This window comes from Athene noctua, chromosome 7 (assembly GCF_965140245.1).
Source record: "Athene noctua chromosome 7, bAthNoc1.hap1.1, whole genome shotgun sequence".
Classification (NCBI taxonomy): Eukaryota; Metazoa; Chordata; class Aves; order Strigiformes; family Strigidae; genus Athene; species Athene noctua.
Genome location: NC_134043.1, coordinates 26,441,666 through 26,458,987, shown reverse-complemented (window position 1 = coordinate 26,458,987; position 17,322 = coordinate 26,441,666). Strand labels below are relative to the sequence as shown.

General features: G+C 35.5%; 1 protein-coding gene across 6 annotated transcripts in view; it reads left to right on the top strand.

The window, feature by feature from the left end:
* The window catches only part of CCDC141 (coiled-coil domain containing 141), a 90,766-nt gene that overhangs the window by 46,996 nt on the left and 26,448 nt on the right, over window positions 1-17,322 (top strand). For 5 of the 6 annotated variants that reach the window (XR_012633950.1, XM_074910704.1, XM_074910707.1 and 2 more), the window contains exons 10-18: window positions 893-1,012; window positions 2,969-3,160; window positions 4,195-4,371; window positions 6,629-6,808; window positions 7,563-7,688; window positions 8,227-8,415; window positions 8,740-8,919; window positions 9,901-10,050; window positions 16,616-16,756. Coding sequence is in view for 5 of the 6 variants with exons in the window: in XM_074910704.1 (XP_074766805.1) it covers window positions 893-1,012; window positions 2,969-3,160; window positions 4,195-4,371; window positions 6,629-6,808; window positions 7,563-7,688; window positions 8,227-8,415; window positions 8,740-8,919; window positions 9,901-10,050; window positions 16,616-16,756 (1,455 nt within the window). In the remaining variant the exon portion in view is untranslated. The remainder of the gene's footprint in view (window positions 1-892; window positions 1,013-2,968; window positions 3,161-4,194; window positions 4,372-6,628; window positions 6,809-7,562; window positions 7,689-8,226; window positions 8,416-8,739; window positions 8,920-9,900; window positions 10,051-16,615; window positions 16,757-17,322) is intronic. The other variant, XM_074910705.1, reaches the window with a different exon arrangement.

Genomic DNA, 17,322 nt, shown 5'->3' with positions numbered 1-17,322 from the left:
ACCAGTGTGTTGTGAATCTTAATCTAAAACTTCAATTATGAACCTAATTTTTACTCAAAATATAGACCCCAATTTTGACATATGGTTTCATTCTGCAGTTTGTTCTAATCACTTTGTTCCCACTTTTTCATAGAGAACATTTTGAAGATTTGAGTCATAATACATGAATTTTCATTACAGGGAAGAGTGCTTACTGTTATATTCCTACAAAGAAGAACACTTTTCATGCTAAACTTCTGCTAATGCAAAGTATCCCAAAGAATCTGGTGCAAATTCAACTGCTCCTGAGCTTAATTTAATAAAGTGACTGCTCGGTCAACAGCCACTTCTTGAAACATATGGTGCATGTGAATTCACATGTCTAATAATAACTATATGTGTCATCTGCCTCTGCTCTTCATAATCTGTTTTGTTATCATCATGCATATATAACTTCTTACAGGGACAATGAAATGGAGTTGTGTACATGTATCTGCATAAAAATAGATCTCTTGGCTTGGCAGAGAAACTTTAAATGTATTTTCTGAAAAAAATAACAGAACTATTCTTGCCCAGGTTATGATATCTAGATCATGATGCAGTTGTGCCTTATTGAAATAACAAGTCTGGGATATTTAGGATAAAGGAAAGCACTATCAACAAAATGAGAGCTAACAGAAGTTTTTTTTTCCTCAAATTCTGGCCATAAATGTTAGAATTTTCTTAGGAGAAATAGTAGAATTTTCTTCTTTTATATTTTCATTCTTGAGTTTCTCTGATTATACAAAGTACATAATCTACACACATACAGACAAGTGTTACTTCACTTTTTTTCTATACTAAGGAATGTTTTACACTTTTTATACTATCTACTTGTATAAATTAACTATATAAATAATACTTTCAAATAAAGGTATCACAGTCGATTAAAAAAATCACCGCGATGCTTGCAGTTGGTATGGAGATTGGTTCGTGTTTCTCCGAGTCAGAAAGAGTTTTGAACAAACACATTGAACTGGCTAAAGAAACAAAGGTAAAAACAAACAAACAAACAAAACAACAAAACTTTAATAATGTTAAGTATTTTTAGGAGGAAATGCATGCTGCATGTGATTCTAAATAAGGTGAGAGGCTGAAAGTTTCTTACGCATTCTTGGAAAGAAAATAGGCCTGTAGTTTAGTCTAAAACTGTAGTTAATGAACAAAACCATAGATGACATTACAAGTCAGTCCTTCTCCTGTCACTGGTTATATTCATTCTCTCTATCTCATCATATTATTTGTTCCTGCCTCTAGATCTCAGTATCAGCGCTTGCTAGGAAGACTCTTCTAATGTGGGTTGCTACTCCTACCTGAGGCACCAAGTTTAAAAATTGTCTAGATAGTCAGAGGCACAGAAAAACTTTCTTATGGTTTATTATGCCAAATAAAAGGGATGAATCAGCAAAAAAAGAAAAATTAGTTCCTGGGTGGAGAACCTTTGACAGGGGATGTAAAGTTGCTATCAGGTATCCATTGGTCATGTTAGCAGTGCAGCCACAGTATGAAAGCGCTGCAGCACTCAGCTCTGTAACGTCAGTGAGGCTATATTTAAGTCACATACAGGGCCTTTCCAACTCTCATAGCAGTGCTGCGGTATCTGAAAGTCACTTAAAACCATTTGAATCCCCTCCAGGGTCTTGACACAGGTGCATATTTCTTGGCTAAGCTGAAGAACATTGTTGTGTGTATTCTAGGATATCCTATGTTTTAGGGGTTCTTAAAACTCCATTACTCCTATGGAGTACTTTTTTGTTTCAGGCAACAGTTTATGGACCCCAAGAGCTGGATCTGTACGTGTCTGTGGAAATAAAATTCACTTTAAAGAAATTCTGGAGAGCATATAGTAAAAACATTTTAAAAAATCAGCAGATGAGCAAGAGTTCCTTTCTGTTCCACAGAACCATATAATTGTTTTAATTGTCTTTTCTGCCAGACGTTTGCATACCAGGGTGTTAACTTTGGTGCAGTGTACGATCTGCCCTGACAGTAGTAACCTCTCCTACTTATTCTTTCTGTGGATTGTGCTATGCTAGAGTTTGTGCTCTTGGCTGAATGCCAGAGGTACATATGATAGGTGGTATTGAGTTAAATGTATAAAAATAGATAGGCATATAGACATAGATACCTGAAACTATGAGTTAAGGCAGTGAAATCTGAAAACCAGAATCCTAGCTGAATCATGGAAAATGTTAGTAACTCGTCTCTTGCTCAGACAGCATACTGTGACTTTCTTCTGGGTCTGAGCAGTTAATGCAGTAACAGATGCAACCCACTATTCGATCTCCATCTGATTTCTGTGGATTTGCTGCATGCAAGAACACTGCTTTCAGCTGGAATGCAGCATAGGCTAGCTTTATTGGTAGGGACTAGCCCGGAGTTAGGAAGCAGTTGATTCAAGAATGAAGGTGTGAATGGAACGCATAAGGCAAAGTGCTATAAGGACAGGCCTTAAAACAGCAGTAGCCTCATGAGGATCCAATACTTCTGGAGTCTCTAGAGTGGTCACTGAGTTCTTCTACAAGAATTTATTATCAGACCAGCAGTTAAGAGAGATTTAGACTCAAGAGAATCAGTTCAGAAATTTGGGCTATACTGTTTATTGAAGGAATTGTATCAATTCTGGCTATTGATGTTCCTATATGGAATGCTTCTGTTCTTTTAATTCTTACACTGTTAAGTGGTTTTCTTAGCCTGAACACTGAAATCGCTACTTTTTTTCCCTTCGGAAGAGGTATTTTAATAACTACAGCCATAGTTTTTAGTGTCAAAATGTTACAGGAAATAAATGGTTAATTTCAGCATATAATGCCAATTATGCGCTCTTCTTCAACTAGAGTAATTGAATTTATACATAAGAAGGCAATACCAGTGAAAATTAACAATGTGTTATCAATATTTACAAGTCCTTTTCCATCAATATACATGTTCTATGCTTGTACCCTCAAAGGAAACTTCACACGAACTGGAAGCAGCTGAGAGAATCATCAAAGATATGGAAGAGTTTGAACCTGAGCAGGTGGCAGCTTTTTCTAGCAGAACTGTCTTTCTGAATGAAGAACTGAAAAAAATTGAAAAAAATATTAGTTCAAAACTAGAAATTCTAGAAACTTATGTGACCTTTTTAAAGTCAGCTATGGAGGTACTGATCACTTATTCTCTGACTAGACTGTGAAAGTCTTATAAATGAAAAATGTGCTTTTAGCTAAGACAAATCCTGTAGATGCTGTGCCGTTGAAGCACTGCATGTCTTTGTAAGCTCCTTTCTACTTTAAAGATGTGTTCCATCAGGGCAGGCAGCCCTGATCATTGTACTTGCATCAACATAATGACTAGTCTATGTACAGATTTTCTACTGATTTAAATTGCTATTGTAGAAGTATTATAATTGATTTTTTACTTCTCCTGCACACATGTGCTCATTCATTATATACATAACAAAATGCTTACATGTATGTACTCTTAAATTTACTGACTTTTCTTCATATATTTTAAAAAATATTTCACATATGTTGATATAGATATTTCTCGTAATATGTTGATATAGATATTTATCGCTATCTTGCAGTACTTCCACTGAAGTGTTAATTCATCTGAAGGGGTTTAAAAATTAAATACAAACCAGCTGTAGCCGAAACCATAATCAGTTCATTATCAGTGTAATTTTGGTAGCTGTGCTAATGATGCACAGGGCAGTTATTTTTCATTTTGATGTAATGCTTGTTTTAAGATTCTGCAACACTGTTCTTTTATATTTACAAAGAAATTGAGGACAGAGTGGAACCTATCAGATAAAATTTATTTATTTGAAGATAAACTCAAAAAAATTGAATTGTCTACTTCCAATTATTGCTAATTTCAGTTACTTCGTGTTAAACAGATCTGTGAAAATCATTGCATTGATACACATGTATATAATATCAATGTAATGATATGTGACAAAAATTGAACAAATTGCTGCCACCCATCTGTTTGCCATATACTGGTTCACAGGTTATTTTTATTTAAAACAATTGTGTTATTTAGTATTTGTGTAGATTTTAGGGAGGATAATAAATCTTAAAATTTGGAAAAGATTCAGAGGCTGCTATTCAATTTAATCATGTCTGTATACTTTCTGCTTAAAGTAGCTCAATTTTGATATGGTTTTGATGCTTGTTTTATGTCTTTCTGTAGGTGAATGATGATATTCAAAATCTGAAGGAATTCTATAAATCAGAACCACTAAAAACAAACAGGGAGGCTGAAAATAAAATTGCAGTGGAATCAGCTAATACTCAGTGGCAAAAGGCTATAGAGAAGATTTTTTCCATCCAAAATATGGGTTGCAGTTTTCTTAATTTAGTAAATATGGTGAGTATAATCTGATAAATTGTATTGAATATGTTGATGTTTGCCTGTGATCAGGTCTAATCCTAATTCTGTGACTGATGGATCGTGATTTCTCAGTACCTACTTTTAAAGGGACTGATGCTGCTGTATACTTTTAAAATATGGAAGTATTTGAGTCCTAATGGCATTTTAAGTAATATAAAAAGTTTTGTGATTAACAATAATGGAGCCCTTAATAAATGATCCGGTACATGCATACAAATATAATGCATGAACATTGCTGTTTTGTTCATGTATTGCATTTAAGGTGATGAATTAATTTGGTAAGAGATGAATTCCCTTGCGTTCTAGCTGGTCCTCAGAGATTAGAGGGGCTAGGGGTGGCTCGATTTATCTCTTAATAGGTATGCCAATTAGGGCCATAACTATAGGTCTCACCCAGATGCACAGACAGCCCTTATGCTCTAGGTTTGGTGGCATTCAAGAGAAGCCGTCAGGGTCATGAGTAGTACAGTTTATTTTTATGCAACATTTACGGATTCTTTGAAATTGCCTACGATAAATGCACAAACTGCAGGTTGGTTATATAGCACTACACAAAAGAAAAACAATTGCAGTCACACACACGCTAAGTTCCTGGGTAATCACTTGGAATAGCCAGGGGTTCAAATCTTACCAAAAGGCATCCTTTTGGGGCGGAGGGGGAGAGAGCACAGACCCCTCAATCTGTCCCTCTGATTTGGTGTTAGATTATCATCCCTCCGAGTTAGACACAAATTCAGGGTAGTATTTATCTTGGTACATATGTGTGAGTAGGTGATACTGTAGTTATGCCATTATCTTTTGAGTAACGATACAGCACATTCCTTGGCGTGAGGGGTACCGCTGGTTTTTGTGGGGAAAAAGAGGGAGGATAAGAAAAAAGGCCAGCCGGCTACTGCAAAAATCCTTGAGATAAGTGAAAGAATGGGACTGCATGGCCTACACCTCGCTTCACATTCCTCCTGGTGCCACAAATCACTGGATCTTAATGCCGTCCTGTGCTTGTTCTGGGCACCATGAGTCAAGGAAATGTGTGTTTTACAGATTTCTCACTGGTTTGCTTTTCTCATACTTCCAGCACTTAACATCATGTTGGAAAGCAGCATATACTCAAGTATAGTATTAAGTTTACTTTATTTCCACTAAGAGGCAGTCTTTACTAATTTGAGTGTTAGAGCTACTTCCTTACATATAATCTTTCCTAGGGTCTTTACATTCTGTCTTGGGTTCAGCTGCACTACCTAGGCATCCCTGTCTAATTTTCCAGCTTCATGAGATGATCATTTGATGTGCAATTGTTCTCTAAGCCACTCCTCCTAGGAAACAGTTACATTAGGGTGAGAAGGGGGTGCTGATGTTGACAACATACAACAACATACAAGATTAGCTGGAAAAACCTGCTTGAGGGAAAAGTGCTCAGGCAGTTAGTGTGGTCTAAATTGTGTGCTATGACAGCTGGATGCAGCCAGATACAGATAAAATAGTGTAAAGGCAAGCTGAATACCTGTGAATATGAAGTTGCACTGTAGTCACATAAAGACTTAACATATCTTCAGATACTATCTCTCTAAAGACCTGAAGTGTGCTGCCACAGTATTTTCTGCTACTGTGTTCCCATGATATTCTTAGACTGTAACTTTTAAGTATCTGGAAGACAGGATCATACAAGTAGTTTATGAACCCAACTTTTTCTTAAAAGAAAAATACTGGAGCAGGAAAAGCAGAAACATCATTACCGAGTTTTCAGGTATTTCAGATATGAGCTGTGTTAAAAAGAGGAAAAACCACCAAATGTTCAAATGCTAAACACTTTATCCCTCCTATGCTTCAGTGCGATTTTGGTTGTCAGCACAAAGGAGCAGTCTGTTCTTCATCCACTTCACTTTCCAGTTACTATTCCTCAAAAGTCTGTTTTGGATAGTTCTTCCTATTCAGAAATTACTTTATTTTGTATGTATTAAATAGCCATCAGATGTGAATAATTCCATCATTACTGACCTGACCTAGTTTTAAACTTCAGCGTTAGCCATGTCCTCAGTATACAAATTCTGTTGATCTATGCCTATTTCGAAGAGAAAGGTGTATTTAAAGACACCTAGAGCACTAGAAACTTTCAAAGAAGTTATGATAGAACAGTTGTTTCTTATTAAGCTTTGTTGAGACTTTAGTATTACAAGGTTTTAATGTGCTTTATAAAAAACATATTTTGAAAAAAACATGCCTGTTTATTTGCCAGGTAAATGAGAATTTTATATTAAATGTAGAAAAATCTGTAGAAGTAACAGAAGATACCATTGTTAATCTGAGTAAAGAAAAGGAAGAGCTGACTGATCTTTGGGCAATCTGGAATTTTAAAACTACGCAAGTAAAACCCGTCAAGCAACAGTGCCGGATATTTAAAGAACAACTAAAAATTGTAAGTAAAATAGCTAGGAAGAAAGCAACTATGCCAAACATTTCTGGATTGTTATTAGTTCGTCTGTTACTCTTTCATAGATGGCTATAGGTATCATTTAAGAGAGGTCATCAATAAGATACTTCTCCATAGTCTGTTCTGCCATTCATAGTCATCAAGAAAGTTTTTGATCTTTTTGCCCATATTTTCAAACACCTACAGGTCCGAGTCCCCACTTCAAATTTTAAGTTTTAATCAAGTCCATATACTACACCAGCAGTGCTTTTGTTTTGTGCTGGGGTTTTTTTAAAAAAGGATCATTTTATTATGACTTCATAGTTACCGAAACAAACAGTGTCCTGATAGTTACTAAACTCAAGTCCAACCATGCTCATAAACAAAGAGGATTGAAGCCTCCTTGGCACAGGACAGCATGCAGTGTTCCTTAAAAGAAACACTAGCTACGCTACTAGCAGAACCAGAGTTTTGTAGGTGCTGTTTGTCTAGTGCACCATAAGCCACGACATCTGTTATCACAGAAAATACACTCTCTGTATGGGTCCTCTGATCTTGGTGTCTGAATCTTTTTTGCATACTGCCTTAAAGATTTCCTATCACCCTTGTCAGTCAGAGGGTTTGAGACAGAGACATTTTGCTGACAATATTTGAGTGTCTGGTTTGGGGAAGGTTCTTGTTACAAATTCAAATTTGAGTTTAAATTTTTTTTATTTATTTACTAGAGGTAGAAACACTTAACTGTTTGATTATCTTTTAGACTACCTATGGATTAGAGAATCTTCAAGAGGCACTTCAGCTTGAAGCAACAGTTGACCTTGGAAGTGAACTTTTTGTTATTTTGGAACTACAAAAAAAGCTTAACCAAATGAAACCACAGTATCAGGTGAGAAACCAAGCTAGTGAAGTGCATGGTGGATCAAAAGCTTTTTTGGTACAAATGATTCACTTTCAGTATTTTATGTTTCACATTACTTTTCCAGAAGAAAGGGTTTGTGTGTGTTTACAAGGTGTCTTCAGGGTCCAGAGAATGACTTGTGTGGTGTTAGCTGCTTATTAAAGTGACACACAAGTGTTGGTGTGGTGGAAGTACAAGGAGAGTATCAGCTTCATGCTTTTGAGTTAGACCTGGTCAGAGGCTGAAGTATATGTCATACTGAGCTTCCTACCTCCTCTGAACACTGTCTCTGATTAGCAATTCAGTCTGTCATTCCCCTAGAAGTCAGTTTGACTTCTTTTGATCCAAGGCTGTTTCTGGGTGATAGCTGAGATTCATGCCTAGTAAAGTACATGGAGAGTGTTTTAAAGAGCATGGCACTGGTATTTCAGGCAATTCCCTGTTGTTAGGCTGTTATTTCATGAAATGTAGTGGAAAACATGCAAATATATATGTGTAACTTGAGTAACTTCTGCTTCTTTGCTAGCAACTGACTGCTGACCTTGAGTACCTGGTAAAATTATTAGAATTTCCAAGCCAGAAAGGATTTCCTGTGAATGAGAATTCTGAGAGAATAAGTGAGCTTATTCATTTCCATCAAATGGTAAAGGACACAATGACAGAATATGATGATATTTTCAACAAGACAGTCAAATTTCATTGCATTAAAAAAAAAGTGAGTATAATCTTCTAAAATGTATGTTCTTCCCATTACAATTAAACTTTTTTGGTTTGATGTCTGTTGTCTCTCCCCCCCCCCCCCCCCCCCCCCCCCCCAAAAAAAAACCACAAACCAACAAAAAACCACCCCAGCATTAACCTGTCTGGTAATCAGAATTAAAATTGTGTATCTAAAACTGCATGAAATTTGGGGAATTTAAGATTCAGTTCTGAATCCAAATTTAATTACAGGGTAACACATTATGGGCATGGAAGGAATTGTAAGCTTTGTTTTACATTATTTTAAACACACACTGATTTTCATTTTAATATCTTCCAGCTGGAATGTCTGTCAAAATCAGGAGAACTGGATATTCCTGAAATATGTGAGGACCCTGAAAATATGCACCATGCTAAGGCCTACCTTGTGAATGCTCAGGAGAAGCATGCACATATCAGACAGCTATATAAACTGCTGATTACCCAGGGAGTAGATATCTTGTCTGCAGTGCAGGAACCTGTGAGTAGAATTAGAATGATTTGTGAAATCAAGGATAGATATGAAAGAAGATTATTGGAGCTATCTGACTGACTTTTAGATGTACAAAAATGTATTAATACTCTGAGAAAAATAAATACAGAGCTTTAATATCCTTAAAAAAGAAAGCAAAACATAAAAATTTAAAATGTAGATTTCTACTTTTAGAGTTTGCAGTTATACAGCCATTAAATTAAATGAAACATCAAGGAATTATCTTCAGTAGATACATTACAAATTACTTTTACAAAGAGAAAAGAAAAATTAATTTCTTGTTTTAATTTTTTTAATTGTATGAACAGATTTTTCTCCAGAAAACACTGAAATAGATTTGAAATAGAGAGGAAATGAATCTTAATCATCACTTGGATAAAAAGAAAGCATAACTTTCAGATCTCTAGTATTCTTTGTGCAGTTCAAGGCCCTGTTGGCATTTCTTGAATGCCACATCTATATATTAGACTCCAGCTACTTTGTAAAGGTTGCTTTGCATATTTATTGTCCTGTAAAGAAAGGATAACAAAAGAAAAAAAAGGAAATATAGTAACAGTGTTACTTTATTATTGGATTCAAGACTGATTTGCATGGCAAAATGAATATAATTTTAGAAAGGAGTTATTTATTCAAAGCAGGATTGTCATTGCCCTGTATTCATTTACTAGGGAGAGAGCAAGACATTCCCTTGTGGCTTGCCTAGATTATCCACATTGTCAGTCTGCTCTTCCTCTTTGCTCAGAGAAGACACCTTGTGAGAGTTATGATTTTGACCCAAAACTACTCCTCAGACTACTAGTGATGGAAACTGCTATGTAGTTGCTCTTGTTACAGTGGAGGTTTAGTAGTTTAATATAGCTCATTGTGACTGACTATGCATGTTCTGCCTCAAAATGATTTTCATTTTAGATTGGTTAAATCAATAAATTTCCTGAGTTTCATAAGTTTCTTTCTTTATTCGCTGTTTAGAATTGCTTGAATGTTTCTGTAAAGAATCTGAAGCAAGATCTTGCTAGATTTGAGTGTGATAGCATTAACTGGAGCTCCAAAGCCTATAAATATGAGGAAGAACTGTCACAGCATTTCCAACACTGCATCACTCAAGAGGAGATAAATGAGGTAAATGAGATAAATCTCAACACATTAAAGGACTCTTAAAAGGGCTGTTGTGTTCTGTAATACAAGTTACTGTTTACCATTCCCCTAGATACTTCATACGTAAACAGAAAAGTTGATTTTCATCTTACTAGCAACCTTGGATCCACACAGCAGCGATAATTATCTGTGATCCATACCTCTGCAGTTCAGGAGTATATCCAGTTGTTGGGCTGGCATAAAATGCTTTCACTGTACGAAGGGGACTGGAAATAGAGCAGCTATATTTTCTTTGGCTTTCAGCTTTGCTGGCTTCATCTGAAGTACATGAGTCTTCAGAATTCTTTCTTATGAAGCTAAAGCTTCAAACAAAAGTATAATTTACATATATTGTAAGGGTATTAGAACTTGCAGTCTTTTAATGAAGAGTTCAGAATAATTCAGTACTTAATATTTTTTTCAGAAACTCAGGATATGATACTTAAAAAACTGCTGGAAGAAAAAGAAATGTTCTTTAGCAGAAGATACTAGAATTTAGTATTATGGAACTTAAGAAAAATTACTTAGTATGATTATTAAATTAGTATCTCAGTAGGCCAGATACAAATCCACTCACAACTTCACAGGTTGAGTTAGATAAATGTACTCGCAAAAATTAATTTACAAAAACATTGCATAGAATTAATTTTCTCAGACTTCTCCATTAAAATAAGAGGCTGATGACCTGTACTCTTGATGTTCTGTAGATTGCACTTCTGTGCATCCAAGAAGTACAGAAACTGGATTCTTACCTGGAAGGATTTCACACTAATGTTCACTAAGTGTGAAATATAGGTGGTGGAAACTCAGGACACTGAAATTTGTATTTTCGTATTTTATCTTTCACTAAGTAAATCTACACCTGAAAAAAAGAAAGACTGTATTTTCTCAAAATCACCAAAGTAGAGGTGACTGAGATTTCTGTCCCAACTATTTTTAATGAGAAAATTATTTGAATTTTTTTCTCTTTTCCAAAATTCTTTTGTGTCTTTGTGAAAAGTATCAATTTTCACAAAAACGTATTCTGAAATTGAAAGAACACATGCATCAAAAAAAGGTTTTTTTGAATCTCAGTTAGAGTTCGAGTCCCTTGTCAGTTAGAAGCTGAGTGTGTTTCTGTCATCATCTGTGCATCAGTCTCCCATGACTGGCCGATGTTAAGAGGCCATAGAACAGCAGGTGGTATAGGAGATGCACTCTAGTAGAGGGAGCCATGCTGTAGAAGAGAATGAAACTTTAAGTACCTAAACAAGAAGTCCCATTATGCTTTGCAGTGGCATAGCAGAATCAGAATATTTGAGGTTTGGGCTAAAGTATTCTAGGTTTTTACTGAAAACCTCTTGACTCTGCTGAAGAAAAAGAAACACTCACTGAGCAGCCTGTATGTAAGGCTGGCCATATTCAAAGACAAGCTGTTATGTTAAATTAATCTCTTGTTTCTGTCCTTTGACTCTTGGATGAGGGCAGGAAAATGTGACTCCTTTTTTTTTTTTTTTTTTTCTATTTTTATTACTTGTTAGACTTCCAGTGAGAGAAGATTGTAGGGGGGAAAAAAGCATTTTCTGTCTCTTTCTAATTGAAATGAAAAGTGTGTTAGTGACATGTCACACTCACCGCATGCTCTGTATTGCAAAATGTAAAGTTTTAGTTTCTCATAGTTAATGGACACCCTCTGCAAAATAATTTCATAGCATATTTTCAATTACTGTGTTAATTATTGATTTTTTTTTAATTTTATTTTTTATTTATTTTAAGTTGGAAAAGCCCTGTTGGTTAAAACCTGTCATCTGCAACCCTAATTGAATCTTGAATATAAACTAACTGAAATATACTAATGTGGTGTGTGGATACCTTTTTTCCAGATTCTTTTTCTGTTAGAGGTTAACATAGAAGATGTTTCATGAACTAATATTTGACTAATATACCTGCATATGCATTAATCCACTGCCATTTTTCTTAATTTTTTTTTCATTTTTTATGACTAATTCTGTTCAGGGTTTAAGAAACCAGACACTGAACTACTTCAAGAATGTTAGTTATGAGTATTCACTTCAGTATTTTAAATTCTGTTAAATTTAATGAGAAAGTAGTCTGAATATGGCTAGTATCTAGCAGACCTGTCTGATACAATTTCTTTACCATCTACTATGTCTAAGTAAATACTTCATGTGCTAGCAGCAAGCAGCAGCTGCTCATAGCTGTCACCATAGTGAACAGCCAACCAGAGCAAACTTTAATGTTGAGTGAAAATACTTGTAATTCTGCTGTAAATACTTAAATTATTTTACATTTAAGTGTGTAAATCATGTGAGCAAGGGCTTTGGTGATTAGGACTCAGTTGTGTTTGAATTACCATACTTAGAGGACTTGGTTAGCTCCCTGTGTTTTTAACCTATTAGTGATTCTGTAAGAAGCAAAGAAACAAATACAAATAAAAAATTTATACCCAAGGATACATGGCATGAATTTTGAAACAGTCTTGAAAGACAGAAGAGCAAAATGCATGCCTTTTGTGTGCCTTCTCTAATTTAAAGAGAATTTTAAAATACCAAAAGGATTTATGCCCTCTACATCTTGTGATGTGTAAAGAAAGTTCATATAACCTGCATTACACCTTTGCAATAGAGATGAGTCAAGCCGCAGGTAATTGTAGTGTAATACTACACTGAATCTGTAAATGGGATTATAAGTGACACGTAAGATAATGTTTGCAATGAAAAAGCCTTTTCTTTAGGTGATCACTTTAAAAATAACATTTATACATGTCTACATGAAACTTGCAACAGAAGAGTAACAGATCCTGAAGCAGGTTCTCAGCTCTCCCCAGCCATCTCAATTCTTTCTTCTTCATCATGTCATTATTTATACATTTATGGAAAGGTATGACTAAAAATGTGAATTTTAACCGTAAAGGGTAATGAGCTAATTCTGTTCACAAGTCAGTAGAAACAGATACTTAGTGCATTTCTTATCTTGTAATATATTTTGATTGTGGTCCCAGAATTAAAGTAATCATTAATGACTTGAACAGCACCTTTTCTTTCTTCCCACCTTCTGGCTGGCTGCTCTTTAATCTTTGCCACTTTGAAAATCTCTTTTCATCAACCTGCTTTCACAGGCTGTTTTGATTATTAGTGCTACTATAAGTTTAATGTGTGAATAAAAAGGGAAAGGTAAGTGGTTAACAACATTGAAGTACTCCTAGAGCAGCTCGTACAGGAATCAAGCATTTTAGTGGAACTGTACTGTTTACAAAAACATATTTAAAGCAGCTTTATAACGTCCTCCATTTATTTTGTAGTTGTGTGATAAATCAAAGCAATTGGCACTTATACCCCTCTCCTCCAGGATCAATTCTCCACCCATGACAGGCCAACTATAGTTAGGAACAGCTGCCTGATTAATGACTATATGACACAATGGACAAGTTACAAAGTTCCATTAAACTTGTGGGCTGAAGTCACTGAAGTGTATTAGGGTGTATAGTTCTTTCAGTATTTTTTAATTTACTTTTGCAGAAAATAGTGGAAAACTGAGGTATGTTTAGATTCCTAAAAATGGCAGCCATATATCATCCTTGGTACAATTGTTGATGATAACAGGAGTTGTGTACATGCACTCTGAGGGAGTGATATGCAAGTCTGAGCTGAATCTGTTTTTTCCACTGGGGCTAAAAGAGAAGAGTGACAGCAGCTGCAGACCTTTGACACATGAGCCATCATATCTGAAACAAGGTGATCTAATTTCACATACTGCTATGAGGAGAGCCTCTGGCATTATAAATGATCACTAGCCTATGTATGTGCATAAGCCAGTGAAATAAACTAAAATAAACTCTTGCTCATCTCCTTTTTTTCCCCTCAAAATTAAATCAGCAAATAAAGCTCTTGTTTTCTGAATATAATAATGTGCTGCAGAGGTGTTTTATTAACAGAGGGCTTTTAGATAGATTTTATTATTCTGTGTACTTAGGTGGGATAAAGAGCTTAAACTAACTGGAGATGACAGTGCTGGCGACAGAATTCCCTGACTTTCCATTACACTGAGTGAAGACCATTCACTGCTTTAATAATGTGGCAACATCCCACTAGATGAAATGAAAAATATGTCCCTTGATGGATTAACATTCGTATGTAATAAAAATAATGATTGATTGCTAGCTGTTTCAGTAACAGTAGCTGCAAAATAAGCATTTATTACTCCCTGGATTCTTTGGCAGGGAGGGGAGCAGAGGGAATTCTGTAGGGCTTTTTAATATTAAAAAAGCCTCAAATATGCTAACTAAATATCAAATTGTGGATGTGACCTGTACTTGTTAACAGTAATCAAGTAAGTTTTTTTTCATTTGTGTATCTGGAGGAACAGACTATAAAGCATTAGAACCATTGCATTTATTTTGTATCAGTTCCTTTAGATAAATGAAATTTTACAGAATTTATTCTGCATTCTCCTATAAAGCAGAATATTGTCAACTCAAAGGATATGAAATTATTTTTTAAAAATTTCAGTCATTTTTATATTCTTTCAAATTTTATGAATGATAAATAAAATGTGATCATGGAATTGCAATTTAATTAAAATAGTACCTTTTATAAAGTATTATAAGCATACTTTAAGCAGGATTTTTACTTGGCTGGTTTTCATATATGTTACTAAAAGGTATCAAACAATAACTAATGTCTAATAGGATTTTTTGCAATTGTAAATAAAATCGAAAAGTGCATAGTTTTCAGAGAATAAATATTGAAATAAAATTTATACTTGTAGAATTCATAGTCCTTTTGTGGTGGCTTAGGCCCTGCCGGGACCGGAGACCACATTGCCGTTGTCCCTCCCCCATCCTCGGACTGGGCAGGGCTGGAAGTGAGGCACAAACCCTGGGGTTGAAATAAGGATAAATTTAATACAGCAGTGTAACAAATAACAATCTGAACAACAACAATAGCAATAGCGACAACAATAAAAAGTAATAACAATAAACAAGACAAAAGATATACAGAGAAATACCACAAGGGACACAGCCAGCCCACCGTGCGTGCTTCCCCAGACAAAAGCCCACAGGAAACTGTTCCCACGCTTGGTGCATGGACCCGATGTCAGCATGGTATTGAATAACCTGGCTAGAGCCCCCTCCCCACTGCTGGGGAAACAAGCCTATCCTAGCTGAACCAGGACACCTTTAAAGCTAGTTTAGCTGAATGTGTTTGAAATGCTTATTTATATAACATCGCTGATGCAAAGCATGACATGGTTTATTAAGGCCACACTTGTAAGAGGACATTAAAACAAACAGATGATTAGCATTGGAAAAAAGATAAAGAATATAACAACCCTATATTGTAACTTGTTCCCATGGTAAACAAACACTGTTTTTAAAATTATGTTGGTCATATATGACTCTTCTTTTGATGTGTATTAAATTAATTCTGATAAATTGACAATGCATCTGATCCATGTGTGTAAATGAAGGTGTAGCTTCCTAGGGTTTCATCGCTGTCATTCCTATCATTCTGGATTTTTAAAATATTTCATAGATTAAAAGAAAATGTAGCTACACTCTAATAAGAGTTTTACATCAGCTAACTATTTAATTTAGTTACATCAAATTTGCTGTAAGTCCTTTGAAAAGTCTTGAAAGGCATGGATGCTTTATGATCAGAGTTACTAGTTCATCTTAATTTGTATTATTATAAGGATAACTTTCCCTAATTTTGAGCTTGCAGTACCAGGTCAGTGCTAACAGGTAATACTCTTGCATGGTACCAAATCTAGCTGTAGGTAGGTGAGGCTTGCTTTGGGTAACTGTTAGGAAGAATCTCTTTGCTACCATATGCATAGGATAGTTATTTGAAAGGCAGGTTCTCATAGAGTCTACATCTTGATGCTTCAACGAGCTGGATTCATCTTTGTATGCTGTGAATAACTGTACTAAGATGTTTGGACTAGCACAGTGTATAAAATTAAGCCCCTGTGTAACTTCCTTTCAGAAGCAGGGCTTCTGAAAAAGGGGAGGGGGGAAAAACCCCAACAAAAAAACCCTACCTGACATAAACTAGTTTTTGTATTGTAGGAGAAAAATACTGTGAATAAATACAAATCTGGTTGCCCAAGGCCAATAGAACTATGTTGTTCTGGAAAGTAAGCATGGGTATACATTTACATGGTTACCATTTCCATTAAATGGACTAGAGTATGTGAAGGACATCTGCCTCTAGTTAAAATCAATTAAAGCTCTTGGACATGATTTTTCACAGATTGTCTGAGCAAGGATCTCATCCTTTGCTGTAATCCTTTTTTTTTTTTTTCCCCCAGCCATTCTGGAAACAATGCTCAGCATTCAAAATGCAAAAATTTTCATTTGGCAAGATACGAGTTTCACTACTGGAAAGAAATTCTGAAGATAGGAAGATGCTTTATGAGATGGCATAATACTATTAATTTCTGTATTAGTTAGTGTTCTGATAGTGGTCTGTTAAACAGCTCTTGCAAAAACCTAATTTGAAATGTGCTGGTTTTTTTTCAACTAACAAATATGCTTACTCTGTTTCAGCTCAGAGAATCGTTTAAGGATCTCAAAAAGAAGTTCAACAATTTGAAGTTTAACTATATGAAGAAAACTGAAAAAGCTCGAAATTTGAAAGTACTTAAAATACAGATTCAGCAGGTTGATACATATGCAGAGAAAACACAGGTAATATAAAAAATTTTAGTCTTAGAGAAGGATTCACTGGTTGAATTGCTGTGGCCTGTGCCAAGCATATCACAGGAAATAAAAATGTGTGTGAGCTTCCCTGTTACTCAGCTTGTCTGTTACTTAGCTTGAACCCTGCTAGTCTCACCCATTCTTTCTAGTTACCAGAAACTCTTCTTTCAAAGCCTCCAACAATCTTTTAGTTGCCAGACAAAACTGGCAGGTGTTTTTTGCTTGCCCTGCCAGTCTCTTCCTTCACAACTTTTTAACTTGACATTTTCAGTAGCTTCTATGATTCTATTTTTGCTATTTCTTTTGTTGTTACTGAATATTCCTTTTACACCACCACCACTTTTTTTTAACTTTCTTGGCAATTTCATCCAGAAAAGCAAATTCAAATCACAGAATCATTGAGGTTGGAAGGAACCTCTGGAGGTCATCTAGTCGAAATTCCTTCCTCAGGGCACTGTCAACTACAGAAGGTTGCTATGTGTCATGTCCAGTTGGGTTTTGAGTATCTCCAGGGATGAGACTCCATATCCTCTGTGGACAAGCTGTTCCACCCT